Here is a 15397-nt window from a genome sequence, read left to right on the forward strand (position 1 = left end):
CTTGACCAAGTCCAAGCATTTGAATATATATTTTCTTATAGAATGGATATAAGCAGCCAGCAAGCACAGAAAAGGATGATCCTCATTTGAAATTTTAAGAAAATGAAAATGAAATCTACAGTGAGATTCAATTCACACTTATCATTAAACCAAGCAGAATATGTTGACAAGAATGTGCCAAAATTTGACCTTTTGCACAATGTAACTAGGGTTGAACACAGAGGAGAACCATGACTTGTCCAAATTAAAATGGCCTCACTATGCAACATAGCAAAGGAATGTCTGTATATATCCACACAGTACGGAAAGTGAGATAAGGGCTCAATGCTGATGCCCTTCGGTGAATGAATGCATAAAGAAAATGTGACATATGATATAATGGAGTATTTATTCATTCATTAAAAAGTGATATTCTGTCTCTGCCTAGCAAGGCTGGAATTGTAAGCAACTGACATCCATTCAGCACCTATGCAGGTCTGGGGAATCCCAACTCCAACCTCCTTGTATGTGTAACAGGATAAATGCTTAACCACTGAGCCACCTCCTTGCCCACCCCCTTTTTAGGATATATATTTTACTCTTTCTAATATATATTAAGGCCTGTTTTCTCCAAATAACCTCAAAATTACCCCCTGCCTTTATTTTCCTCTAGGAGGAGAGATCAAACTCAGGGCCTTGAGTTTGGTAGGCAAGTACTGCCTAAAAAAGTTAAATCCTCACCATCTCAATGTAAAGACAAGCTACTAGAATACACGTATTTCTTTATTAAAAAATAACAAGGTTAGGTAATTTTGAATTAATTTAAACTCTCTGTTCACTCTTCACATATAACTTTAGCTCTTTCATATCTTCTGATAATGAGTTTCCTAATCCTATTACCTGCTGTGTGAAATAATCTATCTTTATATTTGTCTTAAATTACCTTAGCAGGGTATTAATTTGACTGTTAAAAACGTACATGCTTAAAAACTAACTGTGTATATCCTGGAGATTTGATTCCCAGTAACTTTTATGGTGTTTAATCCCCCCATGATTTTCCCTAAATTAAAAAAAAAATCTAAAAAGACTGATTTCATAGATTTAGATAAACTACTATGCTGATGAAGCTATAATCCATTCAGCTCAAATTTAAAGACAATATTCCTACCCATTAAAATTTAAATAAAATATATTATTTTATTTAAAACTTTATCCAAAGGCAGAGCAGATAAAGTTTATTGTGAATGGTATAGAGAAAATATTAGAATATATTGCCTTTATGGTTTGACCACAATTAAGCTCTAACTTGAACCCTGCTTTTTCCCAAATTCCAATGCTTGATCCTTCCTGCCTGTATCCTTTTCTTTTTCTATCCCTTATATAGTATACTAAGACAAAAATAGTGTCCATAATAAAAATTAGTTGTCTCCTAAACACTAGATAAAATGCTATGGAGTTCTTTATACGCTTTGTAAATGGAACAATGCAGTCCAGAAGCAAATGCATTGTTCCTGGAATTAGCAAGAGCAAAGTCAGTAGACTTCATTAAATGTGTCCTTCAAGGTTTCTGCTTTGATTCAAGTACATCACAGTAACTTATAAGGGGCTGGGGTTGACACAAAGGCCTTGGCCAACCTAAGTGTCTCTGCTCCAGAGATACATAACCAGTCCTTGTTGTTCTTGAGATGAGAATAGGTATGTGGCTTAAGCCATACAGGAACTGGTGATCCTTCTGTGACCTCCCCAGGAGTGCTGGGATTGTTTTGTTTTGTTTTTTCCTTCAAATTTTAGCTGTATTGCTACACATCAGTTTTAGAAATGTGACTAGTTTTTCCAGCTTAGGTCTGAATTTGATAACAATCCAGAAACAATTGTATATGTGTTTTCAGTAGATCTATCCACATCATTTTTGTCTGTATCCAAAAGTATAAGGTGACAATAATTTAACAGTTTCCCTAAACTTGTATTGTTTTAAATGTCAAATTGTTTCAATTATTTCCTAGAGTGACATACAGATGATGTTTTGCTTTATAGCTGATTAACTGGTAAACAACTGACCTCATTTCATTTTCTATGGAACAAGATTCTGTTCTGCCTGGGTGCAGAAGAGGCTTAGTGTGACACCTCACGAGTATTCTTGGGATCATCAGCAGTCTCCTCCAGCCATTAGCACATTATCTTGGGAATCTACATCATTAGTTTAAATTAGGTTCACTTAATTAGCCAGCTGGTACTCTCCTTGTCAGACTGGTAAACAAGCTGTGCTCCACTGTTCCCGCATGTCAAGTCTCAGCCCTTCTTCTGTGTCTTGCTGCTATTGCCATTGTTTCTCCCTAACAAACTGAACCGTCTTCACAGAATCTGATGCACCTTGTCCATGAGAAGTGCACTGTACATTCAGTTTTTTGTATTTATTGTACTTGCCCAAGAAAGCCTGATGACTCAATACACCACTTATGTATATGAACATTAATTTCTATAGGTCAACACAGACATAAATACATATAAAAAATTAAATTAAATCTGAAAGCACATATGAAGTTTGGCTGTCAACAGTTTTTATATTACAGAAAGAATGATTCTGTTAATGGCTATATAAAGCTATCGGGTATCAAATGAAATCTTTTCTTTACTGTTGCATATTTGATATATTTTCAATGATTTTTACAAAACAAGTAGGAAATGAGTTGAGCTCACTACTAAACTATATCACTGAGCATAGTACTTACATTAGAAATCATTCTAGAGGCCATACATGTAGGACAATAACATGCTTGGTATTTGAAAAGTATTTCAGTAAAGGTTAATATTTCAACAGAGGTTAAGAGAATGTGTTGTAGTAGAATTGGTATAGGATAAGACAAAGCAGACAAATAGTTGTGCATAAAATTATAGCTTATTGTCAAGAAGAAAAAAAATTAACCAAAAATATCATAGCCAGAATAATTCATTAAGTCAACTGTGATTGGTTCCCTCATTTTTGTTAAAAAAGGATTTTCTCCAGAATTATGCGATAGGCCTTTGTTTCTAGAGGCTTCTAGTGGAAGAGTCTGAAAACAGATTATTCTATAAAATATTATCTATAGGCTAATATAAACCATGCCAAAGCACAAAGTAGAATTCAACACAGGCTGAACTTGGAAGAGACATAAGCACATGCCAGTACACCACATTCCAGGCATACATTCCAAATCACTGCCTTTTAACAAATACCGCTTTCATGGAAATAGAAGAGGTAGTTGAACTGAGAAACAAATAAAAACACAAAAAAGGAGTGTGTGCAGCTTTGCATATCAACTCTGTGGCCCTCCAGCCTTATGGAGTTCTTGAGTCCCAAATAGGCATGAACTTGGCCCAACCTATTTGGAAATGCCATCATGTCATAATGTCAAACAGTTGGACACTCCAGGTGGTATCCACTGCATGAACTCCGGTTTGAGTTAACAGATGAGAAGCCATGGGGAGGTGACCTCAGCACATTTGTTTATACTTGTTTCTATCTTATGATGGAATAATCACATTACACTTTAAAACCATTTCCTACAATGACTGATAATGGAAGCTAAGAATGGAACCCACCCCCACAGAAGTCCACTAGGATAGTCAATATTTAAATGTTCTAGTTACTTATAAGTACTCATAAAAACATGTGAATAGTATAATAGATTTTGATAAATAGAACAATATTAATTTTCTTAATAAAAGAAATTACCTTTAGCATGCTGTATAATTTTGCAGCTTGTTTATACTCACAGGAATGCTGGGAGTCATTCCTACAAAATGTTCAGATATTCTTAAATTACGTTATGCATCACAGGCTCACAGGTTTATTCTTGGTAAATAAATAATATATTTACTCAGTACTACTTTTCTACTTTTCAAAAGCAGATATCCCACTTTTCTGATCGTTTAAATTTCAAAAGTATATTTACAGAAGTTTTGTAAAGAGTCAACACATGATATTTATTCCTTCTGGAATAAATAGTGAGAACTGAGAATAGATGAGTTTTCACTGACAGCTTGTGTACAGGAACCTCCTAAGGAGGTAATCATGTATAAACATGTCAAGTCATTCTAAGCCCATATGAGTTATTCTAAGTCCATATAAATCTCTGTATTCTGTAAATTCTTTAAAGAAAGAGACTGTGCTCCTTAATTTTCTTCAGTATCTTCATTTGATTACTGAAACATTGTAATGTTAATAACACAATCATGAAAATTACTCAACATTTGTTAGTGTGCACCCATCTACAATGTGGAAGCAAAGGCTCCTTGAAGAGCATGCTAAGGAAGCATCTACCAGTAAGGGAGCTGCAATGCAGCCTAGTTCTTGTAATAGTTGCAGTAATAGTTCAGGAGTGCTTAATATTCACCAGACACAGACATTCATTGCTTATCCTAACAGTCACAAGAATTTTTTAAAATAGGTATTTTTAGTTCTTTATAAGAAAAATAAGCTTAATGTTTTTGTAAGGTTTTGCTATTGTATTATATGAAAGGTTTTAGAATGAGTGTTCATGAACATAAGATATCCTGTGCCTCCCTGGCTCTGCACTGTGGACTGTACTTCTTCTACACACACATACAGATACAGATGTTGAAGCCTCCTTGAGTTTTTGGCCATCTTCCAAAGGAGAACAGTGTCTCCCAAATCTTTATGTATATGAGGTATAAATTTAAGGATCTAGGCAGGGCAGTTTTTGTGTTCATAGAGATATCCCTTATAGGAAGTAGTGCAGTACCTAGTAGATAGGATAGATGGCCTCTGATGTGACAGCCACAGTTTTCTTAGCCCTGTGTATGATTGTGCATCCATGTAGGGTATTAGCTAGGAAAAGCCTTATAAAAGCAAAAGCAGTGTCTAAGCTGTATCAGAGTGGGAATTCCCATTAAAATCTCTTCTTGATCCTAAACAGTCATTTACAAACCTTTATCACGTGTCCTATTGTATTCCCAAAAGTCAAATATCAAAAATGTTTTCCTGGTTGTTGCTGTTATTTACACTGAGATATTTCTTCAGAATCTGGTGACCTGATGATCATTCTATTTTAGACAGCATGGAAAACTAGGCTGTAATAACCACGTACAAATCAAGTTTACAGTATAAAAGAGAAGATGTGAAAAGCCAAAGAAATCCTCTTTGTCACCACTTCACTGATAGGAGGCAGCTCTTTCGTTGCTCACAAGTTATTGATTAATGCATGCAAAATTTTCAATACAACATCTGACATAGATACAAAAACAGTTATGTAAATACAATCATAGCCATTTCTTAAGTAATAAAACTAGTGAAGTACTCTAATAATGCCAAGTCTAGTCGGGTCTTTCTATGTGTTTATGCAGCATAAATTGAGGTTCATTAATGAAAATTCAGGCTTCTTTTTCTCCTACTACCTCAACTATTGTCTGTTCCTATTTGAACTTACTTTTTCATCAACTCAAAATGCCTTAGAAACATAGAGCAACATCCTCTCAAGATAGCATTCAAAGCAGGAAGGGCATGGAAAATGAGTCGAGGAGGATGTTCTGTGGCTGTCTTGGTTTGTGAAATGCAGTATCATTCTCAAAAAATTGTGAAGCAACTTCATGGTTACAATTCAGAGACTAGAGCATCCCCTGGGAAGCTGGGAAGCTTAATATCTGTCAAAGCAAAGGATTACTTCTCAGTGGTGTTAGTGGCAATATACCCACACCAAAACATTTCTGCTTACCTGGACCATAAACTATGATACAAGTGTAACATCCAAGAAGCAAGGGATAAGAACATCAGTACAGAAATTTTTAACAGCTCTTTTCCAAAATCCACCCATTATTTTAATAATCCTTAGATACTATGAATTATAAAACATAAAAAATATGTAAACCTAAATTTCTAATACAAATTGAAATATCAATTTCCATATGCCTAACCACAACTTTAATTTAACTTTTGCTAATCCACCAAGAACTGCATATTACTGTGAGTTACATCTTGGGGAATTTTGCTAATAGTCAATAGCTTTGGGAAGAAACACTGTCATAACTGGATAACTTTTGACTGAATCTAATTTATTTCATATTATAAACTTAGAAAGCACATATAAGTAACAACTACAGTAAATTACCTTACAGCTGTTAGTTTTATAATGTAAACAGGATGAAATTAGGGAGAGCAAAATGACTTCCTAGCAACAATTTATTTTCTGGTAATTATATTTAAAGTAGATGCTTAATATTATAAATATTGTTAGAAAAAATATACATATTATACCAATTATGTCACAAACGATTTAAAAAATCCATTGGGTGATATTAGATAACTCATTAAAATAATTTTTATGTAACCAGGTAGTACATTTAAGCCCCTTGGTCAAACTGTTGCCATTTTGAGTTTATGAAAGGACATACCATGCAATTCAGTTACCAAATCAAACAGGAAACTTTATTCTAAGCCAAATGAGAGTGGCCATGCCTGGGAACATGGAGTCATGTTGTCCTGAATAATATGTTCCAATGTGGAAATGGTGGCATGACCGGTTACAGTCATAAAACAATAGAAAGTCAAAATCTTGACATTTTCAAGTACCTGGGTTGGTTTCAAGAAACCAGAAATTTGTTTCTGTAGGCTTTTGAAGCTATTTGATGACACTGGGGACTAGAGTAAGTTTGTGGCCTGTCAGTACACTCCATGGTTGTACCTGGTGGCTGGAAGGCTTTGTTCAGACACAGGTAAACCATGAATGGCTATTAAGGTTCCTAAGATGACCCAGGGCACATCAGCTTGGAGTTGCAGCATTGCCATCATGGATTCTAATCTGTCCGTTATTGGAGAAATTATTTTGGCCACTCCACGTAGTTAAAAGGATATTTATTTAATGGCGTAACTCACAAATTAAGTAATGGGTAGGTCACAGGGTCTGGGGAAGGTGTTACACAGTCCAGCGGTGTTCTCCAGAGCTCTGCACAGTCCACCTTCACCGTTCAGCGTCCCAGCACGGAGAGAGCGCAGGCCCATCCAGCTCTCCGGTCCCCAGGCACCTCCCCTCGCCCCGCCTTGTAGGCGTGACAGTTGCCAGAGTCTCAATGGGGGTTGGAACTTCCAGATCCAAGCTGGAATGGCTACCCACTATAGTCCGTAGGCCTCATAAGACCTTCAATGCAGATGTGGCGTTTGTTCCCTGCTGACTTCAGTTGAGTCAGGTCCTTCATGAAGATGGTGAAAACTGAGAATGCAAACACAGCGGAACTATGTCATCACTGAACTGTAGTGAACATACATACCACATTTTACAACCCTTCATTTTCTAAACAGCTCTCCTTGACTCAAAATTCACATTCAGACAGTTGAACAAAATAATACTATATAAAATTGTGCAAATATTGAAAGAAATTGAGATTGAATATGATATTTTTAGGTTAATCTAATAGATTATAGAAAAACCAGATATCTGGCCAAATATGATCTTTAATCTCATTCCTGAATTACTGGATTCCTCCTTCACTTCTGGTACAGTTTTCCAATATTACCAAGGTTTTAAAACTTATGTTTTCAATTGTTCTTAATTACAGGCAGTGAGCACAGACCCTGTACCAGTTAAATTACACTATGACAAGTCACATGACCAGGTGTGGGTGCTGAGCTGGGGCAGCATGGACAAGACATCACCAACTCTACAGGTAACAATGTCAGGGGACCTGAGGAAGTGATTTTTAAACCTTTAGGTATCTCAGAGATGTTCATGAGCATTTAACTACGACACTCTTCTTTATAGTAACTGTAGTTTCAATCACCGTCTATGCATTGGAAAAGGAAAAAAAAAATATGTAAAACTCTAATAATTTCAGTCTTGGATGACCACAAGTAATATTTACTAAAGATTACAGTCATATGCTAAAATAATGAATGAGAGTAAACAGTTAATGACATTAGAAGAAGGAGCATTATAATTTACCTTACTCTGTGTGCTGTTGCTGTAACAGAACCTGTGAACTATAAGACCATACTGGCAGCTTCTGTCAAGAGCCTCATATGACGCAGCAAAGCATGTGTGCCAGAGAAGGTTTAGTGATATAACTGATCCACATCCTCAGTAACCATCCATCCATTAATAGACAGGTAAGGACACATTTGAACTGTGGCCTTGCTTCAGTACTTTGAGTGAGGCCATGAGGTAGATAGAGACCATGGAATCTAACCACAAGAGCAAAGGATGTTCTATAGTCTTTAGCTTCTAGATTTTGGTAATAGGAGCACAGGCTTACTTGGGACTATTGTCTCTTTTTGAGGTCATTTACATGATGATGTCACATAAGCAGAGAAAAAAATAATCAATTGACTGTGACCTTGTGCCACAGCCTTCAGATCCTCAGAAACAAGTTTAAAGGGAAAGGAGATGGGTGCTGGAAATTTTTTATGAACTACTTCCTCCCACTGCCTGTGGACACAGTACTCTCTGGAGTGTGCCACTAATGCAGACCCCTAAGGCATCAAACATTTTACAAATTTGAGGAAGGTAGTTTAGATGTAGTATTTTGATTCCCCATTAGTTGTCATTAACAGCGTTTTAAATGTTTCTGAGGATTTTTCAGTACTGTAATATTTTATTCAAATGCTAGAGCTCTTGAGATGAATTATTTTAATTATCTATGATAAAGACAGTTCACTTTATATTTAGAAATGAGAGACATTTTAAATGTCAGGAACAGAGTATATTATATCAGTTACCTATTTTACAACTCAAATCATTCTATAAATTCATGTTTTAAACTGTGAATATCCTAGACTTAAGTTAAAGTAGCAATCTAGTTTGGAAAATAGCCATTTGAGCTGTATGTAAGTGAGATTTATATTTGTCAATGTGGCTCCAGTCCCCCTGTCCCCACTGGCTCATTTCCAGATCCATCAAAAGGCAGTGGGACCCTTAGAGTACTTGCATCTCCTCTTTGTGACCTCAAGCCAGATACTTGCAAAGCCCAGCACTTTCAGAAGACAAAAGTCAAAACTCAAGGGGACTTAGCATTTGGACGAGAATTCACAGTCGCTTTTGCCATATCTCATTAAGCCCAGCAAAATCTCTCTGCTTGCCACAGTGAGGGAGGCTGAGTAACACCACTACTCTTCACAGTGGAAGACTGCAAAAGTGACATATGTCCAGACAAGGAAGTCATCCTAATTATTGGAGACTTGATATTTAAGTCTAATCTTGGTAAGGCAAAGCAAGCCAATATGGGTGACTATAAAATGATGTATTTCTGGGATGGTTTATAGATTTGACTTTTCTGCCAGAGGATAAATGTTATATTCCCAGCACCAGCATGGCCACTCAGAATCATCTGTGACTTCAATCTGAGGGAATCTGATTCCCTCTTCTGGCTTTCTTAGGCACAAAATTATAAAACATTTCAATGGTGTTATTTTTTTAATTGATTTTTTAAAGATTAAGGTATGTTTTTACAAGCTTAAATATTTTCTTTTAAAATGACAGCATATGCTTTTAATATACTATTTTTTGTTGCTGCTGTTTGTGTCTATTTTAAAATCAATTACTTCAATTCTCCTTTGGTTGAAGCTACTCAGATGGATTAAAATAGCAAGTGTTGTAATATTCACAGAAGTTTTTTAGATAAACCCTTTAACATTATACAGGCTTAACCCCTCAAAGACTTTATAGACATCCTAAAAAGTAATTTTATCTACATTGCTCAATCATCTAAAAAGACTTCTTTTTTTCCTCTGAAAACCTAATAAAATCTTTAAGTTATAAAACACAGTTATTTTTAAAACAAATTTCTAAGTAGACATTAGATCATATCTGAAAATATAAAATAAAAGGCAGAAAGTAAGATTTTTCTATCAGAGGATAGAGGATAGGTAGATTCCAAAAGATTAGATAGACAGACAGATAGATAGACAGACAGACAGACAGATAGATGATGCTAGATAGCTGGATGGAAAGATAGGTGATAGTTGATAGATGATAGATAGGTAGATAGATAGATAGATAGATAGATAGATAGATGACAGACAAGAGCTTAAAATGTTACATCTTGGTTCCCGTGAGATCTTGACTATTGTTTTGGGATCAATTCACCACTAAAAGCTCCTAAGCCCACGTATCAGCCCACATTTCCTTGAGTGGCTTGCCAGTTCCCTTTGCTAAGAAAACCATGACTCTGCAGAAATGTCCAATAATCATGAAATTTATCACCCACTAGGATTATCATGATACATCTACAAAGGAAATAGGATTTTAGTCATGTGAAAGTAGGACTGAATACTCCTTTTGAGAAACTCAATTCATAATAAAGCTGTGGGCAGGGCCTCACTGCGGAGTTTGTGTTTCTATGTTATTCCATTCACAGTGACAACTGGTGAAAGCCAGACACTGGACTCTAAAGGCTGAGAAGTCTTTGTTTCAGCACATTGCATGTTATAACCCATCTACTCAGGAAGGTGCAACAGCAGTTTCTCAATTTCTCAATAATAGAAAACCTACATATATTTTCATTTTATATTTTTAAGCTATACATTTTTGACAGATATTCAGGAAAATTATTAGTTTTCTGTAATTTTTACTATTAAGAAATCCCATGAGCTATCATACTAACTAGTGATTCTCCACGGAGTTTCAATTGCATCGTAGTTGATTTTACTTTTTTTTTTTTTTTTTCATAGCTGAGGACTGAGGCCTTGTGCCTGCTAGGCAAATAAATGCTCTACCACTGATCTAAATCACCAACCCTGATTTTACTTTTAAAATGATATTGATGCCTTATAAAATGTAAAAGTTGCTATTCTAAAAGTCATGATGAAAGTGTGTTCTACAGTTTCACAGTTGGTGAGGAGTATGTTTTCAAATGTAGAAAAAGTCATCAGGCTGGGCAGGGAGCACATTTACTTACCAAGCCACAATCCAGCCCCCTGCATACTCATTATTTGAACAAAATTTTAATCAAGTAATTGTTTCTTTCAACACTGACAAGGTACAGGACATTTAGGGGACTTCCAGAACTCGATATATTGTGGAATATGAGGAATAAAGTACTTTAAATATAACCATATTTTATGTAGAATTGCCTCCTGAAGATAGCCCTCTGATTTTCACATTTGTGGCATTGCATACACATATGAATATGAGCACATACACATGAATAAATAAATTTCAAAAATGAATAAAAGTTTTTAAAATAAAATTTCATTAGTCCAAGATTTTTAAAAATTAAGATGCTATGCTTTATTTTTGTTTTCATGGCCATATCGCTATCTCTGCTCTATAGAAGAAATTATATCATAGTAATTCTTTTATATTGCTCTTTGTTTGCTGGTTTACTATTTTCACAGCTTCCACAATGCACAGGCTGCATATGTATATTTACAGTTCTGTATTTCTTAACAATCAGATATGTTCTGAGAATGTTAAGTCCTAAGTTGTCTGCCTTGTGCAAAAATCATATGCTACAAGACTTCTTTGTAGAAAGAAGTTTTCCTGTCAAAAATTAGCTACATATTACACATCACACTTTGCTACTAAGATACCAACTCTCAAAAGGAATATAGAGTTTATTGACACAAATGTATTTATCTTGAATAAATTTAAGCCTCATACTCTGTACTGCTTTGGTCTAAACCTGGTGTATTGTGTATAGGTGATAACCCTGGCCAGTGGGAATGTGCCACACCACACCATCCACACACAGCCAGTGGGGAAACAGTTTGACCGAGTGGATGATTTTTTCATTCCCACCACAACACTTATTATCACCCATATGAGGTAAGTGCAAAGATGAATGCTAAGCCCATTTTTAAAGCTTTTCTCTAATCTTAATTAAAGACACATAAAATCAAGAAGGAATTTATTTATAAAACAAATGCAAAAAACAGTCACATGATTTTTGGCTTCTCATGTCTGTTTGATGTGATTTATCAGTATCAGTGGGGAGCTTACCAACATGACGTTTTTTGTTTCATGTCTAATGAACAAATTTCTAATGACAAAAATGCATTTTGTTATTTGTGTCAATTTAACTCTGACACTTTTCCAAATTCTTATTAATGATTTTTCCTAGAATCTTATAAAATGCTCATATTTCCTGAAAAAAAAATGAAATGATTCTGATGAATTAATACTCAAATACAGAGAATGTTCTTTTGAGTGTGACATGAGGAAGAGCCACAGATTCACATGTCTGTTCGGGGTATTTGATCATACCATAACAGTTTTGGTTCTTGATGAGATTAATATGAAATTCCATTAGGAAGTATAATAAGTCCATATGGAATGTTTGAAGCATGATCTTTCTAAAGGGGTACTTTTTTCTCTTTCTCCGATTATTTACAAGGTGTGAAGGTAACATTAACACACAGAGTGGTATGTGCCTAAGACTTCACAAAACGTACTTACATGTGCAGACAGCATTCACATCAGTCTATATTGTGCCATTTTGGGTTACTGCATATAGTTGACATGTTGTCAGAAAATTATGTGGTTTTAGGCTTGGAATGATTTCTACATAACTGGAGAGAGCTGATGATAATTAGAAAAACAACCAAATATTGTCTACAAACAGAGACATGATTTTATTTCATTGCTATGTATTATTGAAATGGCATTAAAGTTATGATTGATGATATTTTAATTTCTTAGCATTTGTATTCTTTAGGGCTGTATATTGACATACATGAATGTCTAAACTGTGCTCTATAAGTAATTAAAGTAATAGTAAACATTAACCATAAAAATCCTATCTCCACATAGAACCAAATTTTAATAAACATAGATGATCATCAAATTTCCTATATTTCATCTCAAAGTAATTCTCACAATTACTGCAATAATGATGATCAAGAACAACAATAAAAATGTTGTATTTGTTTCCCAAATTAAATTGTTACTTATATACTGTTTCTTTAAAACAACTAGAATTTATTTGACACTTGAAACACCTTGCTAGTAAAAATGATTTGTTCTACCAATTTTGTGGAGTAAATTATCAAATGAATTTCCCATGTGTATAAATGTGTTGTAGACTGGATTTCTGTGAACTGTATATTCCTAATTTGACAGTACTTCTTCACTTTTGTATTTCAAAGATACTTCTACATCTTCAGGCAGAGGGCCTGACACATAATATGTGTCTGATGAATACTGGCTTTCTTCCTTTGACCTGGCATCCCATTAATCTGCTTTATTCCCAGATTGCATCATCCTCACTTCCTATAATTGATATCTTAATGTCTGGAACACACCTGGGCCAGAGTCAGGATATTATATTCTTAGTGTCAAAAATGATGGATACTTAATTTATGTTTCTCAAGGGAAGAAGGAAAGTGTCACATTTTGTATGATTTGACTTGGGCAAGAGCTGTCTTTCAGACATACTGGGTTTTTCCATGTCTAACACAACTGGCCACATAACATCCAGGACACATGGATTGTGTGGAAACAGAGAACAATGACGGAAACTCCCAAGAGTGGGAAGAGTCTCAAGAAAAGAGATACCATGTTGAGCTTCTTTTCTGGGGACTTTTTATAGGATTTATGGCTGAAACTGGATAAAGACTAAGGGCATTTAGACTATGGGAGTTAATTCTCCATGCGTGCCTTGGGCCCAGTCAATATGGGGTCTTGCTCTCTGTGCATGCCCTTGTGACCCAATCTAAGAAATGATCATGGGCTGCACATGCACTGCTCAGTCCAGTTAGGGGGACTGAAGCTTCCCTTCCCCTGGTCATCTTTCATTTGCTTTGTTAGCTGCTAGTGTTGGCTCATCCACTGGTTCCTACGTCACTGGCTGTCCTTACCAGTCATTATCTTAAGATATTGATAGTTTCCTACATTGACTGCTAGCTTCTTTCTTGTCAAATTCATGTGACCAGTTTGTAAGTATCCCATGAGCCTTTGCTGTTCTGAGTATGGAGAGGTAACTCCTGTTTCACTAGCAACACCATTGTCCCTGTATGGCAGCAACCAATTCATTTCCTTCTAAAGACTGGCATGAAATGTTGCTCCAGAAATCCTTTGTCCAGTGATAGCTGCCTGGACAATTCACAATCAATACAAGTAAGCCGAGTCATTTGGGGATTATTTGCAATTATGTTAAACATCTATATATTTCTTGGTCTGGCTTCATTTATATATTTACCCCTGCCACATTTCTTTATCATCTATTTTGTTTTTGTAACTATAATCTTCAGGCTTCTTTATTCTTGTCTCTAAGGTAGGTTAAGTAGGAAGAATTTAAAATACCAAAGTGCATATAATTGTTTGTTTCAATTCAAAATGAATTCATTATGCATGCATTTTTGTATTTTTATTCCTTGGTTTATACAGTGAAGCACATACACACAAGTTTGACATACATATGTACATAACTATTTGTGTGTGTGTATATGCTTAAATATTTACCTTGAGATTAAAAAAATATATACAATGTGCATATACAATATATCATGTTACAAACTATATATGTATATGACAAAATACCATAATGATGTCATATATTGTTCTAAATTTTTTTTATCAACATTGTTTAAAAAGTTATTAAACTTCACAAAGTTTGGACAGTTTATTTGAACATATCCAAAATTTTTGCAATCCTCAGGCTATTTCTGAACTGCTTTAGGAATTTGACTTTTATGAGGAAATTGTTCATGGCTGGGTTTTGTGAAAATACGGGCCAGGTAACCTTTTCCCCCAGGTCCTTAAAGAACTCTGTCTACTCATAAGGATAATACAGCCTATGTCTGATGCTGCCATTAGACATTATCCAACAGAATAAGTAATTCTTAGACAAAATATTCCTTTTGTGTCTTACTAATCTTCTAACTCCTCTCTAAAGTGATTAGGAGCCTATTCAAGCCCTCAGCTTGGGCCAGCGGGAATTAGCAATGCCGTACAACATTGGATTTTTGTCATAGTTTCCTTAAACTTTTCAGATCTGGTTAGAGGACCAAGTGTGTGTCTCCACCTTTTCTTTCCCTAAAGAAGTCTCACTTGATTCAGTTTTCTGTAGGGTACAAGAGCATGTAGTATGCTGCAAATTCTGATGTCCCTCTATAACCTGATGAGCTATTGAAAGTACATAGATAATTGTGTACTTTGTACAATGTACAAACCTTAACTTCAATAAGTCAAATTTTAAGTTGATTTATTTAGTCTCTTTCTTCCAAGGAAAATTTTAAATGAGTTAAAATGGCATGCATTTTTTAAAAAGCCTCAAACTTTTCAGCATATTAATAAATTGAATGAAACTTAAAGGTTAAAGAGCTTATATCCTCAAAATAATATATTTTGCAAAGGCTTGAGAAGTATAAATTTAAAAAATTCTTTAAAAGTTTAACTTTGACATAAAAATATGGATAGATATAATTGAAGGAGATACTATTAAAATGAAAGAATGTAATTTTATAGAAATCAATTGTGTTTACTTAATGTAATAT

General features: G+C 35.0%; 1 protein-coding gene across 4 annotated transcripts in view; it reads left to right on the top strand.

Annotated features, from left to right (window-relative positions):
* Nucleotides 1-15397, top strand: part of Fstl5 (follistatin like 5) — a 567974-nt gene that overhangs the window by 507273 nt on the left and 45304 nt on the right. For all 4 annotated transcript variants that reach the window (XM_037206672.1, XM_037206671.1, XM_028867183.2 and 1 more), the window contains 2 exons: nt 7528-7635; nt 11605-11729. In XM_037206672.1, coding sequence (XP_037062567.1) covers nt 7528-7635; nt 11605-11729 — 233 coding nt within the window. The remainder of the gene's footprint in view (nt 1-7527; nt 7636-11604; nt 11730-15397) is intronic.

Source organism: Peromyscus leucopus, chromosome 6 (genome assembly GCF_004664715.2).
Source record: "Peromyscus leucopus breed LL Stock chromosome 6, UCI_PerLeu_2.1, whole genome shotgun sequence".
NCBI lineage: Eukaryota > Metazoa > Chordata > Mammalia > Rodentia > Cricetidae > Peromyscus > Peromyscus leucopus.